This window comes from Talpa occidentalis, unplaced genomic scaffold (genome assembly GCF_014898055.3).
Source record: "Talpa occidentalis isolate TD23 unplaced genomic scaffold, MPIMG_talOcc4v2.1 talOcc4.12, whole genome shotgun sequence".
In the NCBI taxonomy this organism is placed as follows: Eukaryota; Metazoa; Chordata; class Mammalia; order Eulipotyphla; family Talpidae; genus Talpa; species Talpa occidentalis.
Window position 1 is genome coordinate 39,362,272 of NW_023601212.1, and position 25,795 is coordinate 39,388,066.

At 42.7% G+C, this 25,795-nt stretch overlaps 1 protein-coding gene across 6 annotated transcripts in view; it reads left to right on the top strand.

The window, feature by feature from the left end:
- The window catches only part of SMARCA4 (SWI/SNF related, matrix associated, actin dependent regulator of chromatin, subfamily a, member 4), an 89,926-nt gene that overhangs the window by 27,731 nt on the left and 36,400 nt on the right, over positions 1-25,795 (top strand). For all 6 annotated transcript variants that reach the window (XM_037505819.1, XM_037505823.1, XM_054693274.1 and 3 more), the window contains 8 exons: positions 167-340; positions 1,428-1,595; positions 1,683-1,733; positions 6,989-7,119; positions 7,311-7,368; positions 20,254-20,375; positions 21,861-22,011; positions 23,398-23,561. In XM_037505819.1, the coding sequence (XP_037361716.1) occupies positions 167-340; positions 1,428-1,595; positions 1,683-1,733; positions 6,989-7,119; positions 7,311-7,368; positions 20,254-20,375; positions 21,861-22,011; positions 23,398-23,561 (1,019 nt within the window). The remainder of the gene's footprint in view (positions 1-166; positions 341-1,427; positions 1,596-1,682; positions 1,734-6,988; positions 7,120-7,310; positions 7,369-20,253; positions 20,376-21,860; positions 22,012-23,397; positions 23,562-25,795) is intronic.

Below are 25,795 nucleotides of genomic sequence, written 5' to 3' on the forward strand. Positions count from 1 at the left end.
CACGGAGAATGCAGAACCTCATAGGCAGTATTATGGTGTTAAAGTATTGTTTTGATTATAACCTATTGTTTCTAAATGAGATGTCTGTTAAGCTCCATCTCGCTTGAGGAAATGTCACAGTGACTCCCACCAGGCACTAGTCCTCTCTCTTTTGTGTATCCTGCAGGAATACCTCAACAGCATTCTTCAGCATGCCAAGGATTTCAAAGAATATCACAGATCAGTCACAGGCAAAATCCAGAAACTTACCAAGGCAGTGGCCACATACCATGCCAATACAGAGCGGGAACAGAAAAAAGAAAATGAGAGAATTGAGAAGGAGAGAATGCGGAGACTCATGGTAAAATTCTGCTTTAGTGACTTTGTGCCCCTTTGTACATTGGGTGTTGTAGGCCCAAAGGATCCATTATCCAGTATTGTGCTGAGGTTTGTAGATGGGCTAGAGAGAAAAAAGGATTTAGGTTTCAGATCTTTGCCTGGTCACTTTGACCATCACAATGAGATATTACCTTGCTAGTTACCTGGCTGTTCTCTGGTACCCTGGTTGTGAGAGCCACCAATGGCATGGTCTCAATTCCCAGTCCCCACCCACACATCTGATCATTTAGTCATAGATGATGCTCTAACTGAGCAGATATGACAGCTGTTCCTGTGTGTGCAAAGGCAAGGAAAAGGATGAGAGGCAGATCCTCGCATGAAAAGAACACCGAAGAGGAGTGAAGTCAGGCGAAGGAGTGGGGATTGGTGGAGTGGTAGGGGCATAATCCACCAGGTGGGAGATCTGGAGGGAGCACCTCCTAAGAATAGAGGAACCAGCCAAGGTCAAGGGCAAAAGGTAGGAGACAGCCAACTGAGAGAAAGCACATGGTCCCTGGAATAGCCTAGTGTGGGGCAAGAGATGCAGGTCTTGTGGGGACTTGCAGGCTACTGGGAAGGCTTTGGATTTAATTTTGTACATGAGGGAGAGCCAAGGACGACTGAGCTGGAGGTTTGTGTGATCCAATTTATACTCAAAGTCAGGAGGAACAGGGGTGGGAAGTGGAGCAGGGGTGGGAAGTAGGCATCTGTGGAAGTGATATGGCTTGGACTGGATGGAGAGAGAGGTTTGGTCTTTGGGTATGTTAGTGAACAGGAAGGACAGGACTTGCTACTGACTTTTTAAAATGCCTTCCAACAGGATGTTGTCTGTGTATCAGATCCCTTCTGGGCCTAGTACTGCGTAGGAGTTGAGGAAATACTGAAGGGAGAGTTGATAGATATATGAAGGCCTATGTAAAGCCACAATGTTGGGTATGAGCTAAGCACTCTCTAAATGCAGGTCCAATTGCTGGTTAGTAACAACCCTCAGTGGGCTTCTTGACTCCAGTTTTGCCTGCATTGGGCAGAGTGTCTCAGCAGCCACCACCATAATTGCACACTTTTTGCAGGCTGAAGATGAAGAAGGGTACCGCAAACTCATCGACCAGAAGAAGGACAAGCGCTTGGCCTACCTCTTACAGCAGACAGATGAGTATGTGGCTAACCTCACAGAGTTGGTGCGGCAGCACAAAGCTGCCCAAGTTGCCAAGGAAAAAAAGAAGAAGAAGAAAAAGAAGGTTTGTTTGGTGGGGTAGGGGTGGCTGCTTTGGCGTAAGTGGCCTAGAGGTGCATCTTTGTCTGAGAGCAACTGTATCTATTTCCAGAAGGCAGAAAATGCAGAAGGACAGACACCCGCGATCGGACCTGATGGTGAGGTGAGAAAATGGGATTTTATTCTCATGGAAATGACAGCCCAGCCCCAGATCTTAGGTCTGTTTTCTCCTGTAATATTTTTCCTTTTTAAATGACAAAAGCCATGTGATGATGGTAAGAATCCAGGTTTGTCCCCTGCTATATCCTACCCTTCTTGATCCCATGCCTGAGAGGCCACATTGTTAAGATCTAGATGTCTTTCCTTCCAGATCTTTTTCTGTGCATGTGTCGCACTATTTATTTTTAATTCTTTACTTTAATGTTATCTCAGACTCATAGGTTAGGAGCAGAAATGCAGAGAATTCCTGAGTATGCATCACACAGATACTCCATTTTCAAGTACTATCAGTTTTTCCTGAACCATTTGAGAATAAGAAGGGTTCCTGATGGCTCTTTACCACCACACATTTCAGCGTATATTTCCTAAAATCAAGATCATTCTTTTCGGGCCTCCCCGGTGGCACAGCGGTTGAGCGCTGGGTTGCAAAGCTGCCCGCGCCCGAGACGCTGGTTCAATCCCCGGCTGCTCCCCGGCCACCGGAGGAGGGTCCCACATGGTGCGCAGACCTCTCCTGCCGCCCGCTGCTCCCCTCAGCAGTGTGCTTCGGTCCTTCTGCCTGCTCTGCTCCCCACTCTGGCTCTGGTGAATTCTCTCACCCTCCCGTGCTTCTGACTGTACCCAGTGCATGTATAAGTAAAACAAACAAACAAATAAATAAATAAATAAAGCATGCCTCTACTAAAAAAAAAAAAAATCATTCTTTTCCACATCTGTACAATCATCAAAAACAGGAAATAAACACTGTTGTAATAGCATGAGCTAATTCACAGCCCTTCATCAGGTTTTTACCAGTTGTCCTTACATTATCCTTCTAGCCGCAGAAAACCCTGGGTCATGTGTGGCCTTCTGGTGGTCCCTGTAGTCTCCAGTGAGCTTCAACAGTTTCTCATTTTTTCTTTTGTTTTCTGACCTTGGCATTTCTAACGGGCAAGGCCAATTTGGGTTTGACTGATCTTCAATTTGGGTTTAACTGGTGCTTTCTTGTAAGTAGATTCAGAAGATCCTGAAGTAACACTGTGCTCTCAATATGTCACACCTAGAGTTCATGGCACAAATTTGTTAAATCACTGGTGATGTTCTTTGATCCCTTGGGGTTGGCCAAGAGCTTTCCACTGCAAAGATACAATTTTTCCTTTTGTGATTACAAAGTACCTTGTGGGGAGATACTTGAGACTATATAAACACATTGTAACTCCTCAAACTTCCACCCATTATATCATTGAGGTCTTTGCCTATACCAGTTTCCACTGGATGGTTACAAATGGCAATTTTCCCCTCCATTGTTCTTTCTGCCTCTATTCATGATAAGGAGAAGCTTTCTCTTTCCTATTTGGCCATAGTTCACCAGTCCTTGATACCAGCGCACAGATTCCTACTTAGTTTAGTCCTTTACTATCATCAATTCGTTTGATGCTCAAATTGTTCATTTGGACTTAATAGGAATCCCTTCAAATTTGCTTCTGCATCCATTTGACATGGCACCCTCGTTCTTTGAAGACTTCTTACTTCCTTACACACCAAGTGACCCAGGTTCATTTGCTTTTCCTCCCCAAGACTGCAGTCAGCCATTTCTCCAAGGAGCCCTAGTTTCTTTCATCAGAATATTTAGAAACAAAGCTCTGAATTGAGATGTGCTCAATGCTACTTGGGTGTCTTTGCTTCTAGGATCAGTGGGTAGATCTAGGGAACAGTTGTATGTACACATTTACATCTGCATCCTGGTTATAGATGTTAAAACCTTGTGGTCACATCGATACCTCCAATTCTAATCCAACATGAAAGGTTACTTCTATCCTTGTTTTCTGTATTTTGTAACATGTATGTAATATATTTGAAACCTTATCCCAGTTAGCCAGGGATAATATTCCTAATTTGCTTAATCCTAGAAGTTATAAAAGTACAAAATTGCTATTCCTTTTCAAAAGAAGCCTCCTAGTTAGGATCCAGTATGTGTAGTTCTTTAGCTCAGGAGCATGTGCTCATGAGTTACTTGGGCTCTTTATCTACTTATCCTCCCATTAGTGTTGTCTTTCCCCACCTTTCTTGGTTGTATTTATTTACTCATCATTTAGTATATGAAACTAGTCTAGTTCCATTAGGCCAGAACTCTAGAAAGTGGCCATTCAGAAGGTTTGCTGTCCCTTCACACCATCTTTTCCATAACATTCTCACTTGCCTGCTGAAGGTACTCTTCTCATTTTCTATGCTCGTAGGTGTATAAAGGTGAGATGCTTAAATAAGAATTGCTTCCTTTGCCCCCTCCTTTTTTGCCCCTCCACAATTCCACTTCCTACAGGGACCTTGAGTAACCACTGGGGTGTTTTGCTCTGAGCCTTGTCTGTGCATGTGCAGCGGAGGACTTGCTTTACCCCACTGGCGTTGTGTCTTGTGTCTGTGATGCTTTCCTGGTTACCTCATCCACCTTATTCTTTCTAATGTCACTATATAGAGAGGTGACTCATTTGCTTGCTCTCTCACAGTTAGGCATGTTGAATACTTGGTTGTTGTTTTCCCTATACTTCCAGAAGCCCTTGCTGTTATATCCCCTTTGTTTCATTTTGGTATATTTTGTATTAGAATCTCTTTCTTTGCTCAAATTGTAGCTATTGGGTTGTTTCCCATTTGTAGCTATTAACAAAGATTCTGCACTGAGCAGCTCTGATGCACCCTAGTTTACCTCCTCACCCATTGGTGGATATTTCTACTTTTTCCTTTTTTCCTGTTGCACACGTTTTAATGAATGAGCCTCCTTGTACACTACATTTGATGCTGTCTTAGTCAGTTGCCTTAGTAAAATATAGACTGGGTGGCTTAAACAATAGAAATGTATATTACAGTTTTGGAGACTCCAAATTTAAGATCGAGTACAACAATGTTGGTTCATTGTTAGACTTCTCTTCCTGGCTTGTAGAAAGCTGCCTTCTCTCTGTGTCCTCATATGGAGGGAGAGTTTTCAGGTCTCATTTTGTAAGGGCACTGGTCTTAGCATGAAGACCTTATGATCCTTTTCTAATCCCAATAAGCCCCCAAAGGTCTCGTCTCAAACTACAGTCACAATAGGAGTTGTGAAGTTGACATAAATTTAGGAGGGACACAATTTAGTCAACAGCAGATGCACACATTTTCCTGTTGGCTGAAAGTAAGTGATGGTATATGTATTTACTTTCCATGATTCCATTTAAAGTGTTACATCAAAATTTTTTTTTAAAGATTTTATTTATTTTTACATAGAAAAACTGGAGTACAGGCCAGAGTAGGGTAGTGAGAGGATTCACCAGAGACAGAGTGGGGAGCAGAACAGGTGGATCTGCTGAAATGCACTGCTGAGGGGAGCAGTGGGCGAGACCAGAGAGATCTTGTTGCGCCATGCGTGTTAGCTCCCTGGCAGGGGATTGAACTTGCGCTGCGGTAGCTGCCGATAGCTTTGTAGTGCTGAGATTTAACCCCTAGCACCACCAAGGAGGTCCCTATATTAAAATTTTTTTTTCTTTTTTTTTAAAAGATTTATTTATTTATTTATTTATACAAGCACTGGGTACAGTCAGAAGCGCGGGAGGGTGAGAGAATTCACCAGAGCCAGAGCAGGGAACAGATCAGGCAGACTGACGAAGTACACTGCTGAGGGGAGCAGCGGGCGGCAGGAGAGGTCTGCGAGCCATGTGGGACCCTCACCCTGTGGCCAGGGATCGAACCGGTGATGCAGAGGCCGCGGGCAGCTTTGCAACCCAGCGCTCAACTGCTGCGCCACCGGGGAGGCCCCCTATATTGAAATTTTAAGGAAGAATGTGTACTGGCATTTTTCTAAAGTGCAGTCTTTATAAGATCCTATGCAGCATTCACAGAAAAGGTCATGTCACTGGGAAGTACAATTCAAGGAGTCTTTTTGGGTAATATCTGTGCCGACCCTTCTGTTCAGGAATGGGAAGCATTGCTCATTGATGGGTTGTCCTTGTTGTCGACCAATGGCACATTATCCCTCGGCTGGGCATTGGAATCACTTGCAGAGCTTTTAAAAACTGGGAGGCCCAAACCTCAGAGTAGTACAGTTAGGATTCTGGGGATGGGAGTGTAGGTTCAAGCATTGTTAACCACACTCAGGGAGCAATGGGCGGGGATGGTGTCACACTCCACAGTGGCCCACTTTTGAGTGAGATTTTTTTTTAAAGATTATTTATGCATACAAGAACTGGGGTACAGGCCAGAGATGCGGGGGGTGAGAGGATTCATCAGAGACAGAGTGGGGAACAGAACAGGCAGAATGACTGAAATACACTGCTGAGGGGAACAGCGGTTGAGTCAGGAGAGATCTGCTGTGCTGTGTAGGTAGCTCCCTGGCCCGGGATCAAACTCGTGCTGCAGTGGCTGCTGATAGCTTCATGGTTGCGTCTTAACCCCTTGCGCCACCAGGGAGGCCCCTTGAGTGAGATTTTAATGCATGGAGACTAATCTTTCTGCTGTGGGGGTGGTATTGACTGTAAGTGCTGCACTTTGAGGGGAAGGGGGGCATAGCTTTCTGGAAGATGTATACAAATGTTTTCATCCTCATCCTCATGTTGAAGGCTTTTCCAGGAAACATGAAGATGCCACTGAAGGGGGAAATGTTCATCCAAATTTGGTGTCTCAGAATAGTTCTTCAAAATCTATGAATTCCATATTCGTTGCTTAAAGGGAAGTTGGCTTATTTTTTTCAGATATTCTAGTTAGGTCTTTAGCAGAAAAAGAATGAGGACCCTAGTGAAGTCTACAAATTCAGAATAAGTGAAAAAAATCAGGGGCAGACAAATGTGAACAGTAGAATCGATGTAAAAGGGAGGACAGGATAGCCAAGTCTGGTTTCTTAAGCATGAATTAATCTGGTAGGACACATGAGAAACTGATACTTGTGGATAACTGTGAAGAGAAAATCTGTCAGGTGGGGATGGGGAAGAGTCCATGCTCTAGACTCTCTTAAATTTTGAACTATGGGTATATTGCTTATTTGAAATTTAAAATATGTCAATTATGTAAATAAACACATGTCATCAAGGGGGTTATATGTTTTTATTGAATTATTAATACGTAACCCATTTCACAACCACTGGCTATCTTTGTGTGACATTTCTGGGCATGAGTTGAGAGGACTCTTCCCCAATTGGCCATGGTTAGGGGACAACCAAGGTATGGACATCTGAAGTCACACATGTGACTTTTTTTCAGCCTCTGGACGAGACCAGCCAAATGAGTGACCTGCCTGTGAAAGTGATCCATGTGGAGAGTGGGAAGATCCTCACAGGCACAGATGCCCCCAAAGCAGGGCAGCTGGAGGCCTGGCTTGAGATGAACCCAGGGTGAGTTGGGCCTCAAATTCCAGGTGCAGCCAGGAGCCTGAGTCAATGTCGGACTTGTTTCAAGGTAGCTGACAGCTGGGGGTGATTTTGCTTGCTTTTGAACACAGGCCAATTTGCTTAAGGAAAATGAATAGTTCTTATTCTGTGGAGACTTATATGAAAACAGTGATTTTTTTTTTTTTTTCCTTTAGGTATGAAGTAGCTCCAAGATCTGATAGTGAAGAAAGTGGCTCAGAAGAAGAAGAGGAGGTAAGTGTCTATTTCTTGGCTGTTGAAGCCCTCAGTGCTCTGTAGTGGACACCTACACCCTCAGTGCACCTGTCACTCTTGCATGCCATGACCTTCTCCTGCTTTGGCTGAGCTTCATATAGTATAGAAGATGAGAGGGACAGCCAAGGCATGAGTTCTGTGTCCAGGTTAGTCACCTTAGCCACATATTACTTTTAATTTTTTTATCCAATTGAATAGAATTTAAAACTCACATTCTAAATCATATTAGCCACATAACAAGTACTCAACAAATCCTACCCCCCAAAATTGGTATGAGGTTGTGAGCATTAGATCATGTACATTACCTTTTGTAATCTGAATTATGTAATTATGTTACATTAAAGTGATTTCTGTTTCTCCCTGGTTCACAAAGTTCTAATGAAGAGCTGTGTTCTGCATGAATTGTCACCTTGGGTAGGATAATTTAGAGGCGCCTGGCATGCAGTGTTCTACTTTTAGTATTCAGAGGGGTGTTCTCCTTCATGACCCCTTCATCTGAGGCAAGAGTGTCTTAAAAAGCTTTTTTTTTTTAATAGAGTACAATTTTTTTTTAAGATTTATTTATTTATGCATACAAGATCTGGGGTGTAAGCCAGAGGTACAGAGGCATGAGAGGATTCACCAGAGAGTGTGGAGCAGAACAGGCAGATGCACCGAAATACACTGCTGAGGGGAGCAGTGGGCGAGGCAGGAGAGGTCTGCTCTGCCATGTGGGTTGCTCCCTGGCCAGCTAGGGAGCAAACTCTTCCCCCACCCCCAAAGATTTATTTATTTATTTATACAAGCACTGGGTACAGTCAGAAGCACGGGAGGGTGAGAGAATTCACCAGAGCCAGAGTGGGGAGCAGAAAAGGCAGACAGACGGAGGACACTGCTGAGGGGAGCAGCAGGCGCAGCAGGAGGGGTCTGCACGCCATGTGAGACCCTCGCCAGCAGCCAGGGATCGAACTGGCACTACAGGTGTTGCGGGCAGCTTTGGAGCCCAGTGCTCAACTGCTGCGCCACTGGGGAGGCCCTAGGGAGCAAATTCTTGCTGTAGTGGCTGGCAGTTCTTGATAGCACTGTCTTTAACCCCTGCACCACCAGGGAGGCCCTTAAAAAGCTTTTAAGTTCCTTAAGATCTTTTCCACTTCCACACCATTTTTAAAAGACAACTTTATTACTATTAAGGTTGAACATTGTTTTAGGTGTTACTGGCCTTTCAGGTTTCTTCTGTGAGTGTTTTTATTTCATTTCCCCATTTCTAACTAGTTGAGTATTTTTTTTTTTTAAGATTTGTTTTATTTATTTATGCATACAAGAGTTTGGGTGTAGGCTAGGGGTGCGGGGGGTGAGAGGATTCACCAAAGACAGAGTAGGGAGCAGAACAGGCAGACTGACTGAAATACATTGCTGAGGGGAGCAGCAGGCGAGACAGGAGAGGTCTGCTGTGCCATGTGGGTTAGCTTCCTGGCCGAGGATTGAACTCTTGCTGCAGTTCAGCAGAGTTCAGCAGCAGAACTCTGCTGCTGATAGCTTGATAGTGCTGAGACTTAACCCCTTGCATCACCAAGGAGGCCCACCAGTTGTGTTTTTTTAACTGAATTTTTAAGCCATTATATATTCATTCCAGTCTGAAATCAACTTAACGTTTATCTGTAGTCTTTTTTGGGGGTATATTGGGGGGGCCATTTTGCTAAAGATTGTAACTGATAGAACTTGGATTTGCCAAAAGACAATCAGTTTTTGTAATCCAAGTGCTATAGAATGTCTTTTCTGATGTAATTTAATTGGGGATGTTAACTTAGTTTTAAGCCACATCCTTTCCCCCTTCCCCACCATCCCTTATATTCTCGTAACCCTTTCTTCCCCCCAACCTCAGAAACCTCATTTTTGAATTAATGTCTACCAGTTTTTAATGAGTATTTTACTTTGTTGAATTGTCTGCTGTATACATGTGCAAATATTTGTCTTGTTGATCTGACTTGCATCAATACACATAATTCTCTCAAACTCCGCTGTAAATGGCAGCATTTCATTTTTCATTATGGTATTCCATAGGTTGGATATACTACATCTTCTTGAACTAATTGTGTATCAATGAGTATTTATGTTGTTCCCATGTCCTAGCTATTGTAAATAAACATACTGGGTCAAATTGTTTTTTGGATTAATGGTTTCACATTCTTCAAATGGTTGCCCAACAATGGGATTGCTGGGTCATGCATTATTTACATTTTTAGCTTTCAAGATAAATCCAGATCATTTTCCAAAATGGCTGCATCAGTTTGCATTCCTACCAACAATATAATATGGTTCCTCTTTCTCCACATCCTCTCTAACACTTCTTTGGGGGTCTTTTTGATGTGTGATATTCTCATGGGTATATGGTTAGCCTCCTGGCTGGGGATTGAATTCATGCTGCAGTGGCTGCGTATTGCTTCATAGTGCTGAGACTTAACCCCTTGCGCCACTAGGGAGGCCCCCGGATGCCTTTTTTAAAATCTAATATTTAGGGGCCTCCCTGGTGGCGCAGCGGTTGAGCACTGGGTTGCGAAGCTGCCTGCAGCCTCTGCAGCGTCGGTTCGATTCCCGGCCACCGGGCGAGGGTCCCACATGGCACGCAGACCTCTCCTGCCGCCCGCTGATCCCTTCGGCAGTGTATTTCGTCAGTCTGCCTTCTCTGTGCTCTGCTCTGACTCTGGTGAATTCTCTCGCCCTCCTGTGCTTCTGACTGTACCCCAGTGCTTGTATAAATAAATAAATAAATAAAAATTAAAAAAAAAAATCTAATATTTAATTATTATATTTTCTTCTGTAAAAGCTTTTTAATTTGAGGTGATCCCAATTATTTATTTTTGCTTTTATTTATTTCCCTTGCTATCTTTATCACTGGTGTCATAGAACATATATCTTCTATATATTTCTTTTTTTTTTTGTTAACTTTTTTTTTAAACATTTATTTATGCATATAAGAACCAGAGTACAGGCCAGAGGTGTGGGAGGTGAGAGGATTCACTAGAGAGAGAGTGAGGAACAGAACAGGCAGACTGACTGAAATACACTGCTGAGGGGAGCAGCGGGCAAGACAGGAGAGGTCTGCTTTGCAGAAACTCATGTGGGTTTCTTTCTGGTTGGCTGGCTGGTGATCGAACTTATGCTGCAGAGGCTGCGGATTGCTCCGTAGTGCAGTGCTTAACCCCTTCCACCACCAGGGAGGCCCGATATCTTCTATATATTTCATTGTTACAGATCTTATATCTAGATCTTTGATTAATTTTGAATTAATGTTTATGTATGGAGTTAGAGAGTGGTCCGACTTTATATTCTTTTTACATCTGAGCTTTCCGTTCTGTTCCATTGATCCCTGTGTCTATTATTATATTGTTTCTAGTACTGTTGCTTTATAATAACATTTAAAGTACCACCATTTCTCTCCTTTTTTCTCAGAATTGCTTTTGAATTTCACAGAATTTTATGGTTTCATGTAAATTTCAATGTTTTGATCAATTTCTTTAAAGAATATTATTCATAGTTTCATGGGGATTGCACCAAATTTATATATCGCTTTAGATGCATAGTCATTTTGATTATATTAATTCTCCTCATCCATGAACATGGGAATTCTTTGCATCTCTTATATCACTACCTAAGTTCTTTAACAAACATCTTGTAGTTCTTTTTGTATAGATCTTTTACCTCCTTGGTTAATTCCAAGTTATTAGATTCTTTTTGAAGTGATTGTGAATGGAATAATTCTTTTGTTCATTGTATACAAAAATTCTGTAGATTTTTTTATGTTGACTTTGCAACCTGTTTATATTCATCTATTCTAATAACTTTTTGGTGGGGCTTTTATGGTTATCTATGAATATCATCTACAAATAGTGGTAGTTTCACTTCTTTTCCAATTTGGGTTCCCTTATTTCCTGTTGTTATGTGATTGTTGTAGTCAAAACCTGTAATTCTGAATTAAGCAGAAGTGGTGGCAGTGAACATCGTTGTCTTGTTCCAGATTTTAAAGGGAAAGAAGATTTCAGTTTCTCACCATTAATTTTATATTAGCTGTTAGTTTTAATATCTGGGCTTTATTATATTGAGGTAAAGTCCTTCTATTCACATCTTCTTTAGAGTTTTTATCATAATGGGGCCTAATCATATCAAATCCTTTCCCTGCATCTATTGATAATGTAAATTTTTAATCTGTACTTCTGTTGATAGAATGTATCACATTGAGTTATGTATACTAGACCATGCTTGCATCACTAGGATAAATTCCACTTGGTCATGTTGTGTGATCCTTGTAGTGTATTGCTAAATCTGATTTGCTAGTATTGAAGATTTTTGCAACAATGTTCATCGAGAATATTGGTCTATGATTTCATTGTGTTTTTCGTCTGATTTCATTGTTAGGTAATGTTGGCTTCCTAAAATGTGTTAGGCAGCATTCACTCTGCTTATATATTTAGAAATAATTTGAGCAGATTGGGCATAAATTTTTCTTTAAAGGTTTGTTAGAATTAGTTTGTAGGGCCTCCCCGGTGGCGCAGCGGTTGAGCGCTGGGTTGCGAGGCTGCCTGCGGCCTCTGCGGTGCCGGTTCGATCCCCGGCTGCTCCCCGGCCACGGGAGATTCCCACATGGTGCGCAGACCTCTCCTGCCGCCTGCTGCTCCCCTCAGCAGTGTACTTCAGTCCTTCTGCCTGCTCTGCTCCCCGCTCTGGCTCTGGTGAATTCTCTCACCCTCCCGCGCTTCTGACTGTACCCAGTGCTTGTATAAATAAAATATAAATAAATAAATCTTAAAAAAAAAAAAAAAAGAATTAGTTTGTAAATTTGTTTGACTCTGGCCTTTTGGTTTAAGGAAGTTTTTTTTTTTTTTTTCCCCCAGATTTATTTATTTTTATACAAGAACCAGGGCACAGGCCAGATGCACGGGAGGGTGCGAGGATTCACCAGAGACAGAGCAGGGAACAGAACAGGCAGACTGATGAAATACATGCTGAGGGGAGCAGTGGGCGAGACAGAAGTGGTTTGAGAGGTCTGCTGTGCCATGTGGGTTAGCTCCCTGGCCAGGGATCGAACTCATGCTTCAGTGGCTGCGGATTGCTTCATATTGCTGAGACTTAACCCTTTGTGCCACCAGAGAGGCCCTCTAGCTTTATATCGTTATGGTTAGAAAGAGTGCTTTCTATGATTTCAGTCTTTGTAGTCTGCTAATAATTGGCTTGTGTCTGTTCTTTTTTTTAAGATTTTTTTTTTTTTTTAAAGATTTTTTTTTTCCTAATTTATTTATACAAGCACTGGGTACAGTCAGAAGCGCTGGAGGGTGAGAGAATTCACCAGAGCCAGAGCAGGGAGCAGAGCAGGCAGACTGAAGTACACTGCTGAGGGGAGCAGCGGGCGGCAGTCTGCGCGCCATATGGAACCCTCCTTCGGTGGCCGGGGAGCAGCCGGGGATGGAACTGGCGCTGCAGAGGCTGCGGGCAGCTTCGCAACCCAGCGCTCAACCACTATGCCACCAGGGAGGCCCAGATTTTTTTTTTTTTTTTTAATTTATGCAGGAACTGGAGTACAGGCCAGATGCGCCGGAGGGTGAGAGGATTCACCGGAGACAGAGCGGGGAACAGAACAGTCAGACTGATGAAATACACTGCTGAGGGGAGCAGTGGGCAAGACAGGAGAGGTCTCCTCGCCGTGTGGTTGCTCCGAGGCCGGCGGGAATCGAACCGGCACTACAGAGGCTGCGGAGAGCTTCACAGCGCTGTGCTTAACTGCCTGCGCCACTAGGGAGGCCCCGGCTTGTGTGTGTTCTTAAAAATGCTCCATGTGTACTTCAGAAAATGTGTAGGGCCTACCTGGTGACTCAGGCTGTTGAGCACAGCGCTGTGAAGCTGTCTGCAGCCTCTGCAGTGCCGGTTTGATCCCCACCGGCCTCGGAGCAACCCACACGGCAAGCAGACCTCCCTTGTCTCGCCCGCTGCTCCCCTCAGCAGTGTATTTCGTCAGTCTGCCTGTTCTGTTCCCCGCTCTATCTCCGGTGAATGCTCTCACCCTTCCGCGCATCTGGCTGGCCTGTACCCTGGCTTTTGTATAAATAAAATAAATCTTTTTTTAAAAAAAAGTGTATGCACCAGTTTTGGGGTGTTGTGCTTTGTTAAATGTCTGTTAAGTTTATTTGATCTAATTCCTCATTTAAGAGTATTGTTTCCTTTATTATTCTGTCTTGTTGGTCTATGCATAGTTGTAAGTGGAGTATTAAAATTCCTTAATATTTATTGTGTTTTCAGTATCTATCTTTAGTTTTGTTGGCAGTTGTGTTATGTATATTCATAAATGATAATTCAGTGCATATATATTCATGAGTCTACTTATTGTTGTATTAGGCCTTTAATCATAATGTACTGTCTCTACTTGTTACTACCTCTTTAAAATTGGAATTCTATTTTATCTACATATAGTTATTGATATACCACTTGCTTACAAGATTGCCTTCTAGTGTTTTAACTCTAAGCCTGTGTTTGTCTCTTTTTGTGTCTGTGTATAGAAGAACCTGAGGTATTAGCTAGAAATGTGGAGGGTGAGAGGATTCACCAGAGACAGAGTGGGAGCAGAACAGGTGGATTTACTGAAATATACTGCTGAGGGAAGCAATGGGTGAGACAGGAGAGGTCTGCTGCGCTATGCGGGCCAGCCCCCTGGCTGGGGATCGAACTCGTGATGCAGTGGCTGTAGGTAGCTTCACAGTGCTGCGTCTCAACCCCCTGCGCCACCAGGGGGGTCCCTAATGGGCTACATTATTTCCTCTTCCTCCAGATTATATATAATTTAGATGACTGAACTTCTAAGTTGTTATTCTGTTCCTTTATAATAACCCCTTTTGTACTTAATATGCAACTTGATATTGATAAATTAGTTTTTGTTTTTCAGTGAAATTCCTTGTCCTTCCTCTTGTCTTGAATGTCAGTCTTGCAAGATAAAGGATTCTAGGCTGTTCTTCTTTTTCTTTGTGTACTTTAATTATCTTCTGTCTTTCCCTTGCATGTAGTGTTTCTACTGAAAAGTATGCAGTGTGATTGTTACTGTCTTATGGGTGGTCCTTTATTCTTTTGATGTTTTCAGTATTGTCCTGTTCATTGTTTTCAACAGTTTTATTATAAATGTTTTGAAGTGTGTCTTTCTGTTATTACTTTGTTTGGAATACTTGGGCTTCAAGGATCTGGATGTCTGGTTAACTTCCCAGGTGGAAATGTTTCTTGGTAATTAGTTCTTAAATAAAATTTACTGTTTACTTAATACCTTTTTCTCTTACCTTTCTGGGATCCCCATAATACAGATGTTATTTCTCTTTAGATCATCTCAGAGAGCTCTCTTACTATTTCCATTTTTTTTCCTCTTTCTGTGTTCTCTTTTTCCATTGCTTGCATTTGTCTGTTGAAGCCTTTTATTGTATTTTTAAATTTTGGTTATAGTATTTTTAAATTTTTTTTATTTTTTAAAGATTTATTTATTTATACAAGAGCTGGGGTACAGGCCAGAGGCGCAGGAGGGTTGAGAGGATTCACCAGACACAGAGCTGGGAGCAGAACAGGCAGATAGACTGAAAGCACTGCTGAGGAGAGCATTGGGCAAGACAGAAGAGGTCTGCTGTGCCATGTGAGTATCTCCCTGGCTGGCTGGGAATTGAACCCGAGCTGCAGAGGCTGTGGACAGCTTCATAGTGCTGTGCTCAACCCACTGCGCCACCAGGGAGGCCCTGGTTATGGTATTTTTTTAGATCCATTAGTTCTAATTGTAACAGTCTCATTTTCTTGGTCTTTATTTTACTCCTGCTTTACATCATCCATTCTTTTATTTTAGTAAGCACTGTTAAAATGCTAGGCAGATCCACTAAAATACACTGCTGAGGGGAGCAGCGGATGAGACAGGAGAGGTCTGCTGCACCATGCGGGCCACCCCCCTGGCTGGGGATCGAACTCGTGATGCAGTGGCTGTGGCTAGCTTCACAGTGCTGCGTCTCAACCCCCTGCGCCACCAGGGGGGGTCCCTGATGGGCTACATTATTTCCTCTTCCTCCAGAATATATATATAATAATAATAATATAATATAATATAATAATCTATATATAATTTAGATGTGGTGCAGCGGTTGAGCGCTGGGCTGTGAAGCTGCCCACAGCCTCTGCAGCACCAGTTTGATTCCCGGCCACCAGCCGGGGTCCCACATTGCGCACAGACCTCTCCTGCCACGCCCACTGCTCCCCTCAGCAGTGTGTTTCGTCATTCTGCCTGTTCTGCTCCCCGCTCTGGCTCTGGTGAATCCTCTCACCCTCCCACGCTTTTGACTGTACCCAGTACTTATATAAATAAATAAATCTTTAAAAACAAAACAAAACAAACAAAAATGTTACCTTGAACTCTAACATCATATTCTGCCGTTAGATTGAGACTCTCTTTGGGTTCATTTGCTCCAGCATTTGCGATATCTTTTTCTAGCTTTTCATTTTTAGTTTTTATTGATTGTAGTAGGGATAAACTTTATGACTGCTGCTTTGCATCTGTTCAGGTGCCAGAGAACTGGTACTGGCAACTGGTAATTGGGTAGAAAGGATCAGGAGCAGTAGGCTACTGAAAGATCAGCTCCATTGAGTGTCAAAGATTCAAGCTTTTACTCGTCTGTGGTTATCAGAGCTGTGTGGTCGGGATCCATTGTGATCTCCTTTAGGCCAGCTCTTTGGCCTAAGTATCTCACATAGTCTCCTGCCAGCCTCAGTATCTAAGCTGTGTTTGAACATTAAATGCAGAGCTGTTCAGATTGTAGTTGAGACAGCTATAAGCTGGGTCTCATTCTCTCTTTGCTTTTCCAGTATAGAACCTTACCCTGGGTGCTTGTTCCTGTTCAGATACAGGTCCTTAAACTCTGGTTAGTGGAAACGATCAATTGTTGTCCAGGTTTTGCCCATGGGTTGGGTACTAACCAGTGTTTAGAATATCAGTCTCAATCTGCAAGCAGTAATCTCTTTTATGAGGACATACAGGTGATCTGACTGTTCCAGCTGGTTGATTCCTAGCTGTTTGTTTTTAATTTGGAATGAAAGATAGCTAGATTGCTATCTTTTTTTATCTAGTATGACAGTGTCTTTTGAGTGAGTTTTGGACCTTTCACATTTAGTGTAATTGTTGATATGATTGGACTTTCTTTTGCCATTTTGCTTTCTTTTCTTTGTTCTCAATCTTTTTTGTCTCTTCCTCCTTTATTGCCGTTTGTGTTAAATTTTTCAAAAATTTTCTTACATTGTTAATCACCTTTGTATAGTAATTGCTACTCTTAGGTGCAGCCTCCCACCAGCATTCCACCTGCTAAACACCATCTAACTCCTCCGCGTCTCCCTCCCTTGCTCTGATCATACCCATTTCCACCCTCACTGTACACCCGAGATCGATGGAAGGCCCACCAGCCTTTATCCTTTTCCTGGACAAGAACCTGTGCTCTTAGACCAAAGCAGCCTAGGCTGCTCAGATCTCCAGGAGCACTTGGGAGGCAGGTAGCGAGACAGAGAAGGTTGAGCTAAAAGAATACTTCCTTTCAGGAACCTCTTGAAGGGCAGGTGTGTGGGGTGGTTCTCCAGACTCCTTGATTTTGGAACTTCCTGTGGAATAGGACTATCCCGTTTTCTCCAGAACAGCTTTGTCTCTAGGTTCCATGCCTCTTCATCCACACTGATTGTCCCATCCATTCCGATGACTGTCCATGATGCTGCTTGCGAGTCTTATAATTCTGGCATTAGAAACCCAACTCCCAACCACTGTCGGTGGGGTAGTCCCCCAGTGGGGACATCACTAGCTGTTGGTCAGTCTAGCTCCTCTCTTTTCATTTTGTGTTTTCCAGTCCTGCCCTCGGTCCCTAGTCACAGCTCTGATGTTTTCCTCCTTAACTTGCAAAAGGGGGAAGCCTCCCTCATGTTGCATGCGTCTCTGTACCATGGGTTTACACATCCCTGGAGGTGCTATGAATGGAGCTTATGTGAGAGGTTGTCACACCAGCTCACCCAGTTTTATCTTTTGTGGTTCTGACCGTGTTCTGTTTGGATCTGACCCAGGCTCTGACTGTGCCCAGGGCTTTGATTTGTCCCCCTCATCTCCTGCAGCAGAAGTGCTTGAATTATGAATCCCTTGCACAGATATAAATGAAGTGAGGGTTGGTCCAGAGAGGGATTCCCCCTCCCCCAGCCTGTGGCTTAGGCTGTGTGGAGTTGGCCAGAGCCCCCTGCCCTGGACCCAGGCCAAAGTGAAACCTAAATATTTTTTATTATATTTCTTCTGTAGATTTTTTTCCTATACTTTTGTAGTTACTTTCATTGTAGCTGGGGATTATAATATGCATCTTTATTTATCCCATTATACTTTAGATTAATACTAACTTTTGTAATTTTGCTCCAGTATTGCATATCTGCTCCCCTTATTTTGTGCTATCATTTTCACATACTATCACATCTGTGTAAGTTATAAACCCAACAATATAATCTTATAATGAAGTCTTTTTATAATCTTATGAAGTTAGTCGAGAAGAAATAAAAGAAAATATATAGAGTCTTTTATAATGATCCATGAATTTGACATTTCTGGTACTTTTTAATTTCTTCTCACAGGTTTAAGTATTCTTTTAGCTCAAAAGACTTAAGGCATGTCTCCTGGAACAAATTCTTTGTCTTTGGTTATTTGGATATGTATTTCTTCGGCCTTTATTTAGGAAGTTTAGTTTAACTGGACATAGTATACTTTGTTGACAGATTTAAAAAAACAAACTTACTTTTGAATATGCCGTCCATTACTTCTGTTCTCCTGCCTCAGTTGACAATCAATAATTGTATTGTGACACCTCTATACATTGTTCGTTTTTCTCTGTCTTCAAGATTTTCTGTTTGCCTTTTAGCAGTTTGTGAGCTGTTTCTTGTTCACTTTCTTGATTGTGGAGTTTCATGTATTCATAAAATTTGGAAAGTTTATCATTTTGTTTTTCTGTATTGATTCTTCATGCTTAAAGATACTTTGCTGTAAGTTTTGGAACAAATTTACAATAGCTTTGAGCCTTTGTGTTGTAATGGTTGCGTCAAGGACTGGACATTACATCCAACATCTGGGAACAGAGAAGATGTTGACTGTTTTTTCCCCTGACTATGTATCATACATTCCTTTTTTGCTAGTCTTGTAATGTTAAGTGAAACACTGCTTTAGCCACTTTATTTTAGCCAGCACTCTACCCCTGGAGTGTTGTGGTGGTTGGTGGTGGTGGTGGTGTTTGTTTAGTAACTTATGTGGGCCAACTCTATGGAATCTGTTTTCCTCTTGGTGTTTGCTGCCTTTGGTGTGTCTCTTTGGTTTAATTTTTTGTTTTATTGTTTGTATTTCTAACCTTGGCTTTTAGGAGTGGGCCATATTTCTTTTACTTTTTTTTTTTTAATGGAGGTTACATTGGTTTATAACATGTGAGTTTCATGAGTGTGTTTCTTTGTAACATAGTGGACATCTAGAGATTCTTTCAAGCACCTCAAACCAGTAAAGCTTCTCTCTCCTGGTGATAAAACAGTGTGTATAGGGGAGCATGTTCCGAGTTCAGGCCATTTTCAGGTGCACCCTGTCTTTTACTTCCTGCTGCACCCTCTCTTGTTTCTTGTGCACATGCTCACACCCTCAGCTAATAATGTTTTGCTTCTCCATTGTCAAGATATTCACTTCCTATTACAGTGCCACTGGCATGGGCATCTCCCACTGCTACAAAATGACTGAGTTCCCATCAGGTTCAGCTGCCTGTCCTCATAGCCTGTCAACTGTGACAGAACTTTCATGGCAGAGCTGTAGGGGTGGGAGAGGTGAAAGCAGTCGCAAGTAAGAATACTACATAAACTTCTACTCTTCTTTCTTACAGCTCAGCATTAATGGTTCTCAGGCTACCAGATCTTTGAAATGTTGCTTTTGTAGATTTTGTCCAGCTTTTTGAGAAGAGAATATTCTGATGTTTCATACTTATTTTGATTCTAGTCATCGTATCGTTTAGGATAAATCTGCATCATTTATATTTTTTTGCCCAAAATGTTTGTGTTTCATCACCAGTTCATTGTTCAAACGACTTATAAAATCACTGTGCATGCTCCAAGGAAACTCCAATTAGATTTTGATTGAAATTGTTGAACAGATCTGTAAAAAATTACAGATAATTTTTTTACTTGTTTTATAACAATTCCATTACACTTATGGAAAACATTCTACTGGCATATTGTATGATTTGAGAGCAGTATGAGGCCAGTTTATATTAGTAGTTGCATTCATGTCTATTTGATCAATATGTCTCATAATACCCCAGTATCATCTGCTCAATAAATGCTGAAAGTCACCTTTAATGAAAGAGAAGCTCATATTTAATTTACAACTTTCAAACCTCTTGGTAGTATCCTTGGGATTATTTGATGTATTTTACATGACTTAGACATGTTAATAAAACTGGCAGTAAGTAAACTAAAAGTAATAAATATTGAAAGTTGATCATAAGACGTCTATTAACTAGAAAATCCACAAGTCTACTTTCAAATTGCTTGAGTAGATTGGGTAGGAATAAATGTATAATGGGGAATGGAGGAAAAAATAATCTCTAATATCAAAAGTTCAGAATACCCTGAAAAAGCCTAAAAAAGAAGTGTCTGCTAGGAAAACTGAAAGTAATATGCTGAACAATGAAAAGATGCACAAAAGAGATGTCACACTTTCTAAGACAGGAAGAAGGCGTGAGGGTTGTAAAACATCATTTGTACCCAAAAGTGTCTTCTATGTCTGGGAGCCTTATCCCCATCCTTGAGGGTGACCTGGGGTGACACAACCTTGTCTCTTGGTAGGAGGAGGAAGAGGAGCAGCCACAGCCTGCGCAACCTCCTGCCCTACCTGTGGAGGAAAAGAAGAAGATTCCAGATCCAGACAGTGACGATGTTTCTGAGGTGGATGCCCGACACATCATTGAGTAAGGCATTTTCTACATACCCTTGGCCAGCTTTCTACAAGGTAGCACTGGCAGACATCATTAGAACCCCAGCCTCCACCTGAACAGCAGTCACCATTAGCTGACACCTCTGTGGGACTCCTAACACACAATGATTTACTGCAAATTTCCTCGACTTCATAGGGATTTAATAATATTTCATCCTTTCACATCTTATGCTTAAACAGTTATGTGTGCAAACAAGGACCACTCTCTGTTATTCCCCAGCCCTCAGCCCCCATTCTCTCCCTAGAGGAAACTTCTAGCATGGTGTGTCTTCCAGAGATGTACATCAACAAGCAAATTTACTTTTCTTTTTCTTTTTGTTTGTTCACATGTTTCAGGCACACTGTTCTATGCCTGACTTTTTTCACTAAACACTCTTGGACTCTCAGAGGCAATCCTATGTCTGTACACAGAGAGAGACATCATCTCTTTTCTATAGCTGGCAGACATGTTGGTTATTTCTCATCTTTTCCTCTTGTAAGCACAATTACAATTGACATAATAGTTTCATCATTGCTTATGATCCAGAGTTAATGGGCACTCTTACATTGGGGATTAAGTTTGTATAAGCTATAGTTGTGAAGGAACCAGTGGAACAAATATCTAATCTTTGAAATCAGAAGAAATAAAGGGGAAAAATACACTGAGGGAGGAAAAAGATTTGTATGAAATGGAAAGCATGGCACAACCTTTAAACAGTATTACAGAAATTGGTTGACATGTGTCTGTTGCACTGATAGAAAGTAAAAAGTTTAGCTACTTTTTATTTATTTATTTATTTTAAAAGATTTATTTATTTATGCATACAAGAGCTGCGGTACAGGCCAGAGATGCGGGTTGGGGAGAGGGGGGTGAGAGGATTCACCAGAGACAGAGTAGGGAACAGAACAGGCATATTGAGTGAAATACACTGCTGAGGGGAGTAGCGGGAGAGTCAGGAGAGGTCTGCTGTGCCATGTGGGTTGCTCCCTGGCCGGTCAGGGATTGAACTTGTGCTGCAGAGGCTGCCGATGCTTCATCGTGTGGTGCTTAACCCCTTGCGCCACCAGGGAGGCCCCTTAGCCACTTTTTAAAAGACTTCTGATTGGAACACAGAATAGCCTGAGTATAAATGACACTGGTTTTGTGTGAGACCATTGTGTCTTTTCCCTTTAGGCTCAGGAACTCTCAGTAGAAAGGGAGGACCAATCCATCCTCCTATAACTGGAAGTAGCACTCTGTGATGTGACAGTGACATAATTTCTGTTCTGGGAGGATGGAGTTGGGACCCACAGGATCTGGGAGTACAGTCTACATTTCCTTTATGCTTGTTTTTCCTGCCTTGCCTGTCCTCAGACTATCTGGCTGCATTTGCAGCTCCAGTCATTGTACAAAGGATTGCTCCCTAGAAATTTGTGTCAGAAGCACAGTATCACAAACAGGAATGTGTGTCTTCACATAGCACTTCCATTTTGCTCCCAGGAATGCCAAGCAAGATGTCGATGACGAGTATGGTGTATCCCAGGCCCTCGCTCGTGGCTTGCAGTCCTATTATGCTGTGGCCCATGCTGTTACTGAGAGAGTGGATAAGCAGTCAGCACTTATGGTCAACGGTGTCCTCAAACAGTATCAGGTGAGGCGGGAGGCCAGATGTTTTTAGAAAGTGCCAAAGGTAGAAGGATGGGGCCAGATGTCCTCAAACAATACCAGCTGAGTCATGCCCATTTGGTTATGGGTGGATGCGAAGTCAATAGACTGAGCTTCACATTCCACTCTTTATCTTTGGGTAACTTGCTCTATTCCTGAGTCTCAGTTTCCTCATCTGTAAAGCAAAGGTATGATCTGTTAAGTTAGCCACCAGGAGGAAATGAAGAGTCTGGTAGCCAGGCTTCTGAATCCACCCCCAAACAACCCTGTAGTAGACACTTTGATCCTCTGCATTTTTTAGGGGTCAGTTGAGTAACAGAGAGATGCTGTGATACTTTAAATCCCTTAGTTCAGAAGTGATGGCGCCAAGACCTTCCCAGGTATGGGTACACATGTGCTCAGTACACATTACCTGGAGATACCACGTTAGGGAAGAATGAGAGTGTAGATGTCTGGGGTAAGGCATTCCTCAGTGAGAGTGAAGTAACCACAGCTCTAAAACTCTTTATCCAGGCCTGGCTTGGAATAACTAAGAAACTGAGCTGCCGTGGAAGGAGAAGTTTCTCCACTTTCCAAGCTCATCTATAAAATGAGTAAGACTATAAACTAAGAGACAACTGGTGTAACTCCAACCAAAGAGCACTTCCTAATTTTACCTTTGATTGTGACCCCTGCCCCCGCTCCCCAACCTTCCTTGAGAGTAGTCTCAGAAACTCCATGCTCTAATCATATCCCAGATCGACAGATATAATGACCAGAGGCCATTGTAATCAAAGGAATCAGAACTTGGCCAGAACTTATTTCCTTAATCAGTTGTGAAACTTTCAGAATTTTCTTTCATAACATGTTCTCTTAGAGAACAATCTCCTCAATTGCCTATATTTCAAAAAGCTTATGGGCTTTTTTTGGAAAGCTCTTGGTTAATTTTGAAATGGTGTTTAGGTAGCTGTTGGTCATTCAATGGATTCCTCATCAAGTTCACCAAAGCGCTTAGGCCCTTCTGAATCGTGTCCCACAATGTCAAGTATTGTTGTCCTGGTGTGCTGCACTGCATTGCTTGGTGTTAGCTGTAACAGACCTAGGTTTTAGCAGTTCAAAACTAAGCCTTTTAAATGTGCACCTGAAAAAGAAAATTTGTATACATTTATTATTAGTGTAGCCACCCTGCAACTTTGCAAAAGTGATTACTGAAAGATGAGACTAAGTGAAAAAGGAGTGGGCAATTCAGAGCAAAATATAAACTGAACATGGCTGTGGCTGGTTCAAGGTGAGGAGAGAACTTGCTCCTAGTTGTGCTGGAGTCCATGCAGTGCAGGGAATGCTCTCAAATCCCATTGGGCTTCAGTCTTGGCCTCTTGTTACTTTCCTTCAGATCAAAGGCTTGGAGTGGCTCGTGTCCCTGTATAACAACAATCTGAATGGCATCCTGGCCGACGAGATGGGTCTGGGCAAGACCATTCAGACCATCGCACTCATCACGTACCTCATGGAGCACAAGCGCATCAACGGGCCCTTCCTTATCATAGTGCCTCTCTCGTAAGCACCCCACCTTCCCTTCAGCACCCAGCTTTTCGTTTGCTTAGGCTGCCATAGCCTGGGTAGCTTAAACAAGAGGAATTTTTTTTCTGGATGCCACAGATCTGAAGTCAAGGTTTCAGCAGGGTTGGTTTCTCCTCAGATCTCTCATTGCCTTACAGGCAACTTTCTTCTCCCTGTGTCTTCACGTTATCTTTCCTGTGTACCTTCTGTATCCAGATGTCCTCTTATGAGAACGTTAGTTACATTGCATTAGGACCCACCCTTATGACCTCATTTTAAAAACTTCGTTACCTCTGTAAAGAGGTACCTATCTCAATATAGTCATGTATGAGGTATTGGGAGTGAGGGCTTCAAACTGTAAATTTGGGAGGATACAACTCAACCTTTAACAAACTGCCTATGGTTTCAGGGCACCCTGAGTCAGGGTGGGCAATGTAGTACGACCCGTAATCCCTACTGGGACAGCTCTCTAAGGATGTCCTTGGTGTCCTCAAACAGCAAATTCCACACAAAGAGTCACAGGAGCCTATTAGCAGAGTGAAGTGGAACAATTTGAGCAAGCAGTGTTTCCCCTCCCAGCTAGGCCACTAGAACGCTCTTGTTTATACCCCAGCCTGACCCAGGCAACACTGATACTCAGGCCTGGTGGGGTGTAGGTCCCCAAGCAGTGTTCTAAGGAAGCATTCTCACTGGCTTCCTGTTGGTGCTTCTGGCTCCTTATTCCCCGCAGGCATTCCTCAGGGGCCATCATTCTACAGGCTGCTTGGGCGTCCTCTTTCAGCTTAGCAGTGGCCACAAAATGGTTAGCCTGCCCTAGACTTTCTCTAGAAATTCCTGGATTGTCTGTCCTTGACTCAGGTTGGAGGTGGCCTGGCCTTGCAGGGGGAGCTTCTTACCTTCCTGGTGCTTATTGGGGACCACTTTACCCTCAAGTCAGTGGATGTAGGGGAAAATGGAAAACTGAATGCGCATGCCCAGATCCCATGCGTAAGGCCTCTTGCCTGAGACTCCCGAGGTCACAAACGCATAGCTGGCAGCCCCAGAACCCTCCCAGCTTTCAACTGGGAGAAGTTTATTTCTTCCTCTACCTTTCCTTTCTCATGGTGCTGTAGAATAGGCTTCTTTGGTAAGAACAGGTCTACACTGAGAGAAATGTTAATGTAAGACCATGCCCCCTCCTATGTGGTCAGACCCAGTCTCTTGGCTTCCTGCTCAACCCCCAGCCTCCAGTGGCTAAATTTCCCTGCTCTCAGTTTAGATCCTAAGATGTGACTTAATTTCTACCTGATAACTTTTCGGTCTGCTGTTCTGTATCCTGGGTGTTTCATTTTGAAGCAACTTCAGACCTCCAAACAATTGCAAGATAGTACAGAGTATCTCTATATACCTTTCACACAGTTTCCCAAATCTTTTATAACCCCAGGATAGAGCAGTGACAATCATTTAATGCTAATCTAGAGACCTTACTCAAATGTTGTCGATTTCCCTACCAGTGGCCTTTTTCTGATCCCACGTTGCCTTGCATTATCATGTCTCTGTGACATGTCTGTGACAGTTCCCTAGTCCATTTTCATTCTTCCTGATCTTGACACTTGAATCAGGCACTTGGTAGACTGTCCCTCAGATTGGGTTTGTGTGATGTGTCCTTCTGAATGTCTGTTGAGAATCCCTTCAGGAAAGATGCTGTGTCCTTCTTGGGGATGTCAGGATACACAAGATACCAGGTCTCTGCTTGGTGTGGGTAACTTTGGTCTCCCAGTATGCTGGCGAGTTTTTCCACCTAAACCTGATAGTTTTCCTTGGTGATGTGTAAATTTCCTGTGGAAGGCATTTGGAAACCATGTCCACATCCTTTCTCAGATACTTTCTCCATTCATTTCAGCAACCATCAGAGGATTCTACTTGATATAATGATAACTGTGAGAGATACCACGTAGTGGGCTTGGATCTCCTTCCACCATTCCTTCCATGTGTATTAGAATTTCCCTATATTTATAGAAAAACTGTCCCTCTCCCTCATTTACTTATTTATTCTTTTAACTTTTTATATCAGAACAGACTGTCGTCATTAAAGCCCAGAATGGACACTATATTTTGTTGCTTAAGTTATCCCATTTTTGACCTGGGGACATCGTTCAAGTTGCTCCCTGTGTCCTTCAGCATGCCCTTGCCATTATATTGTGGTGATAGTTTACTTGAGAATAGTGTCAAATTCACAGAAAAGATGTGGA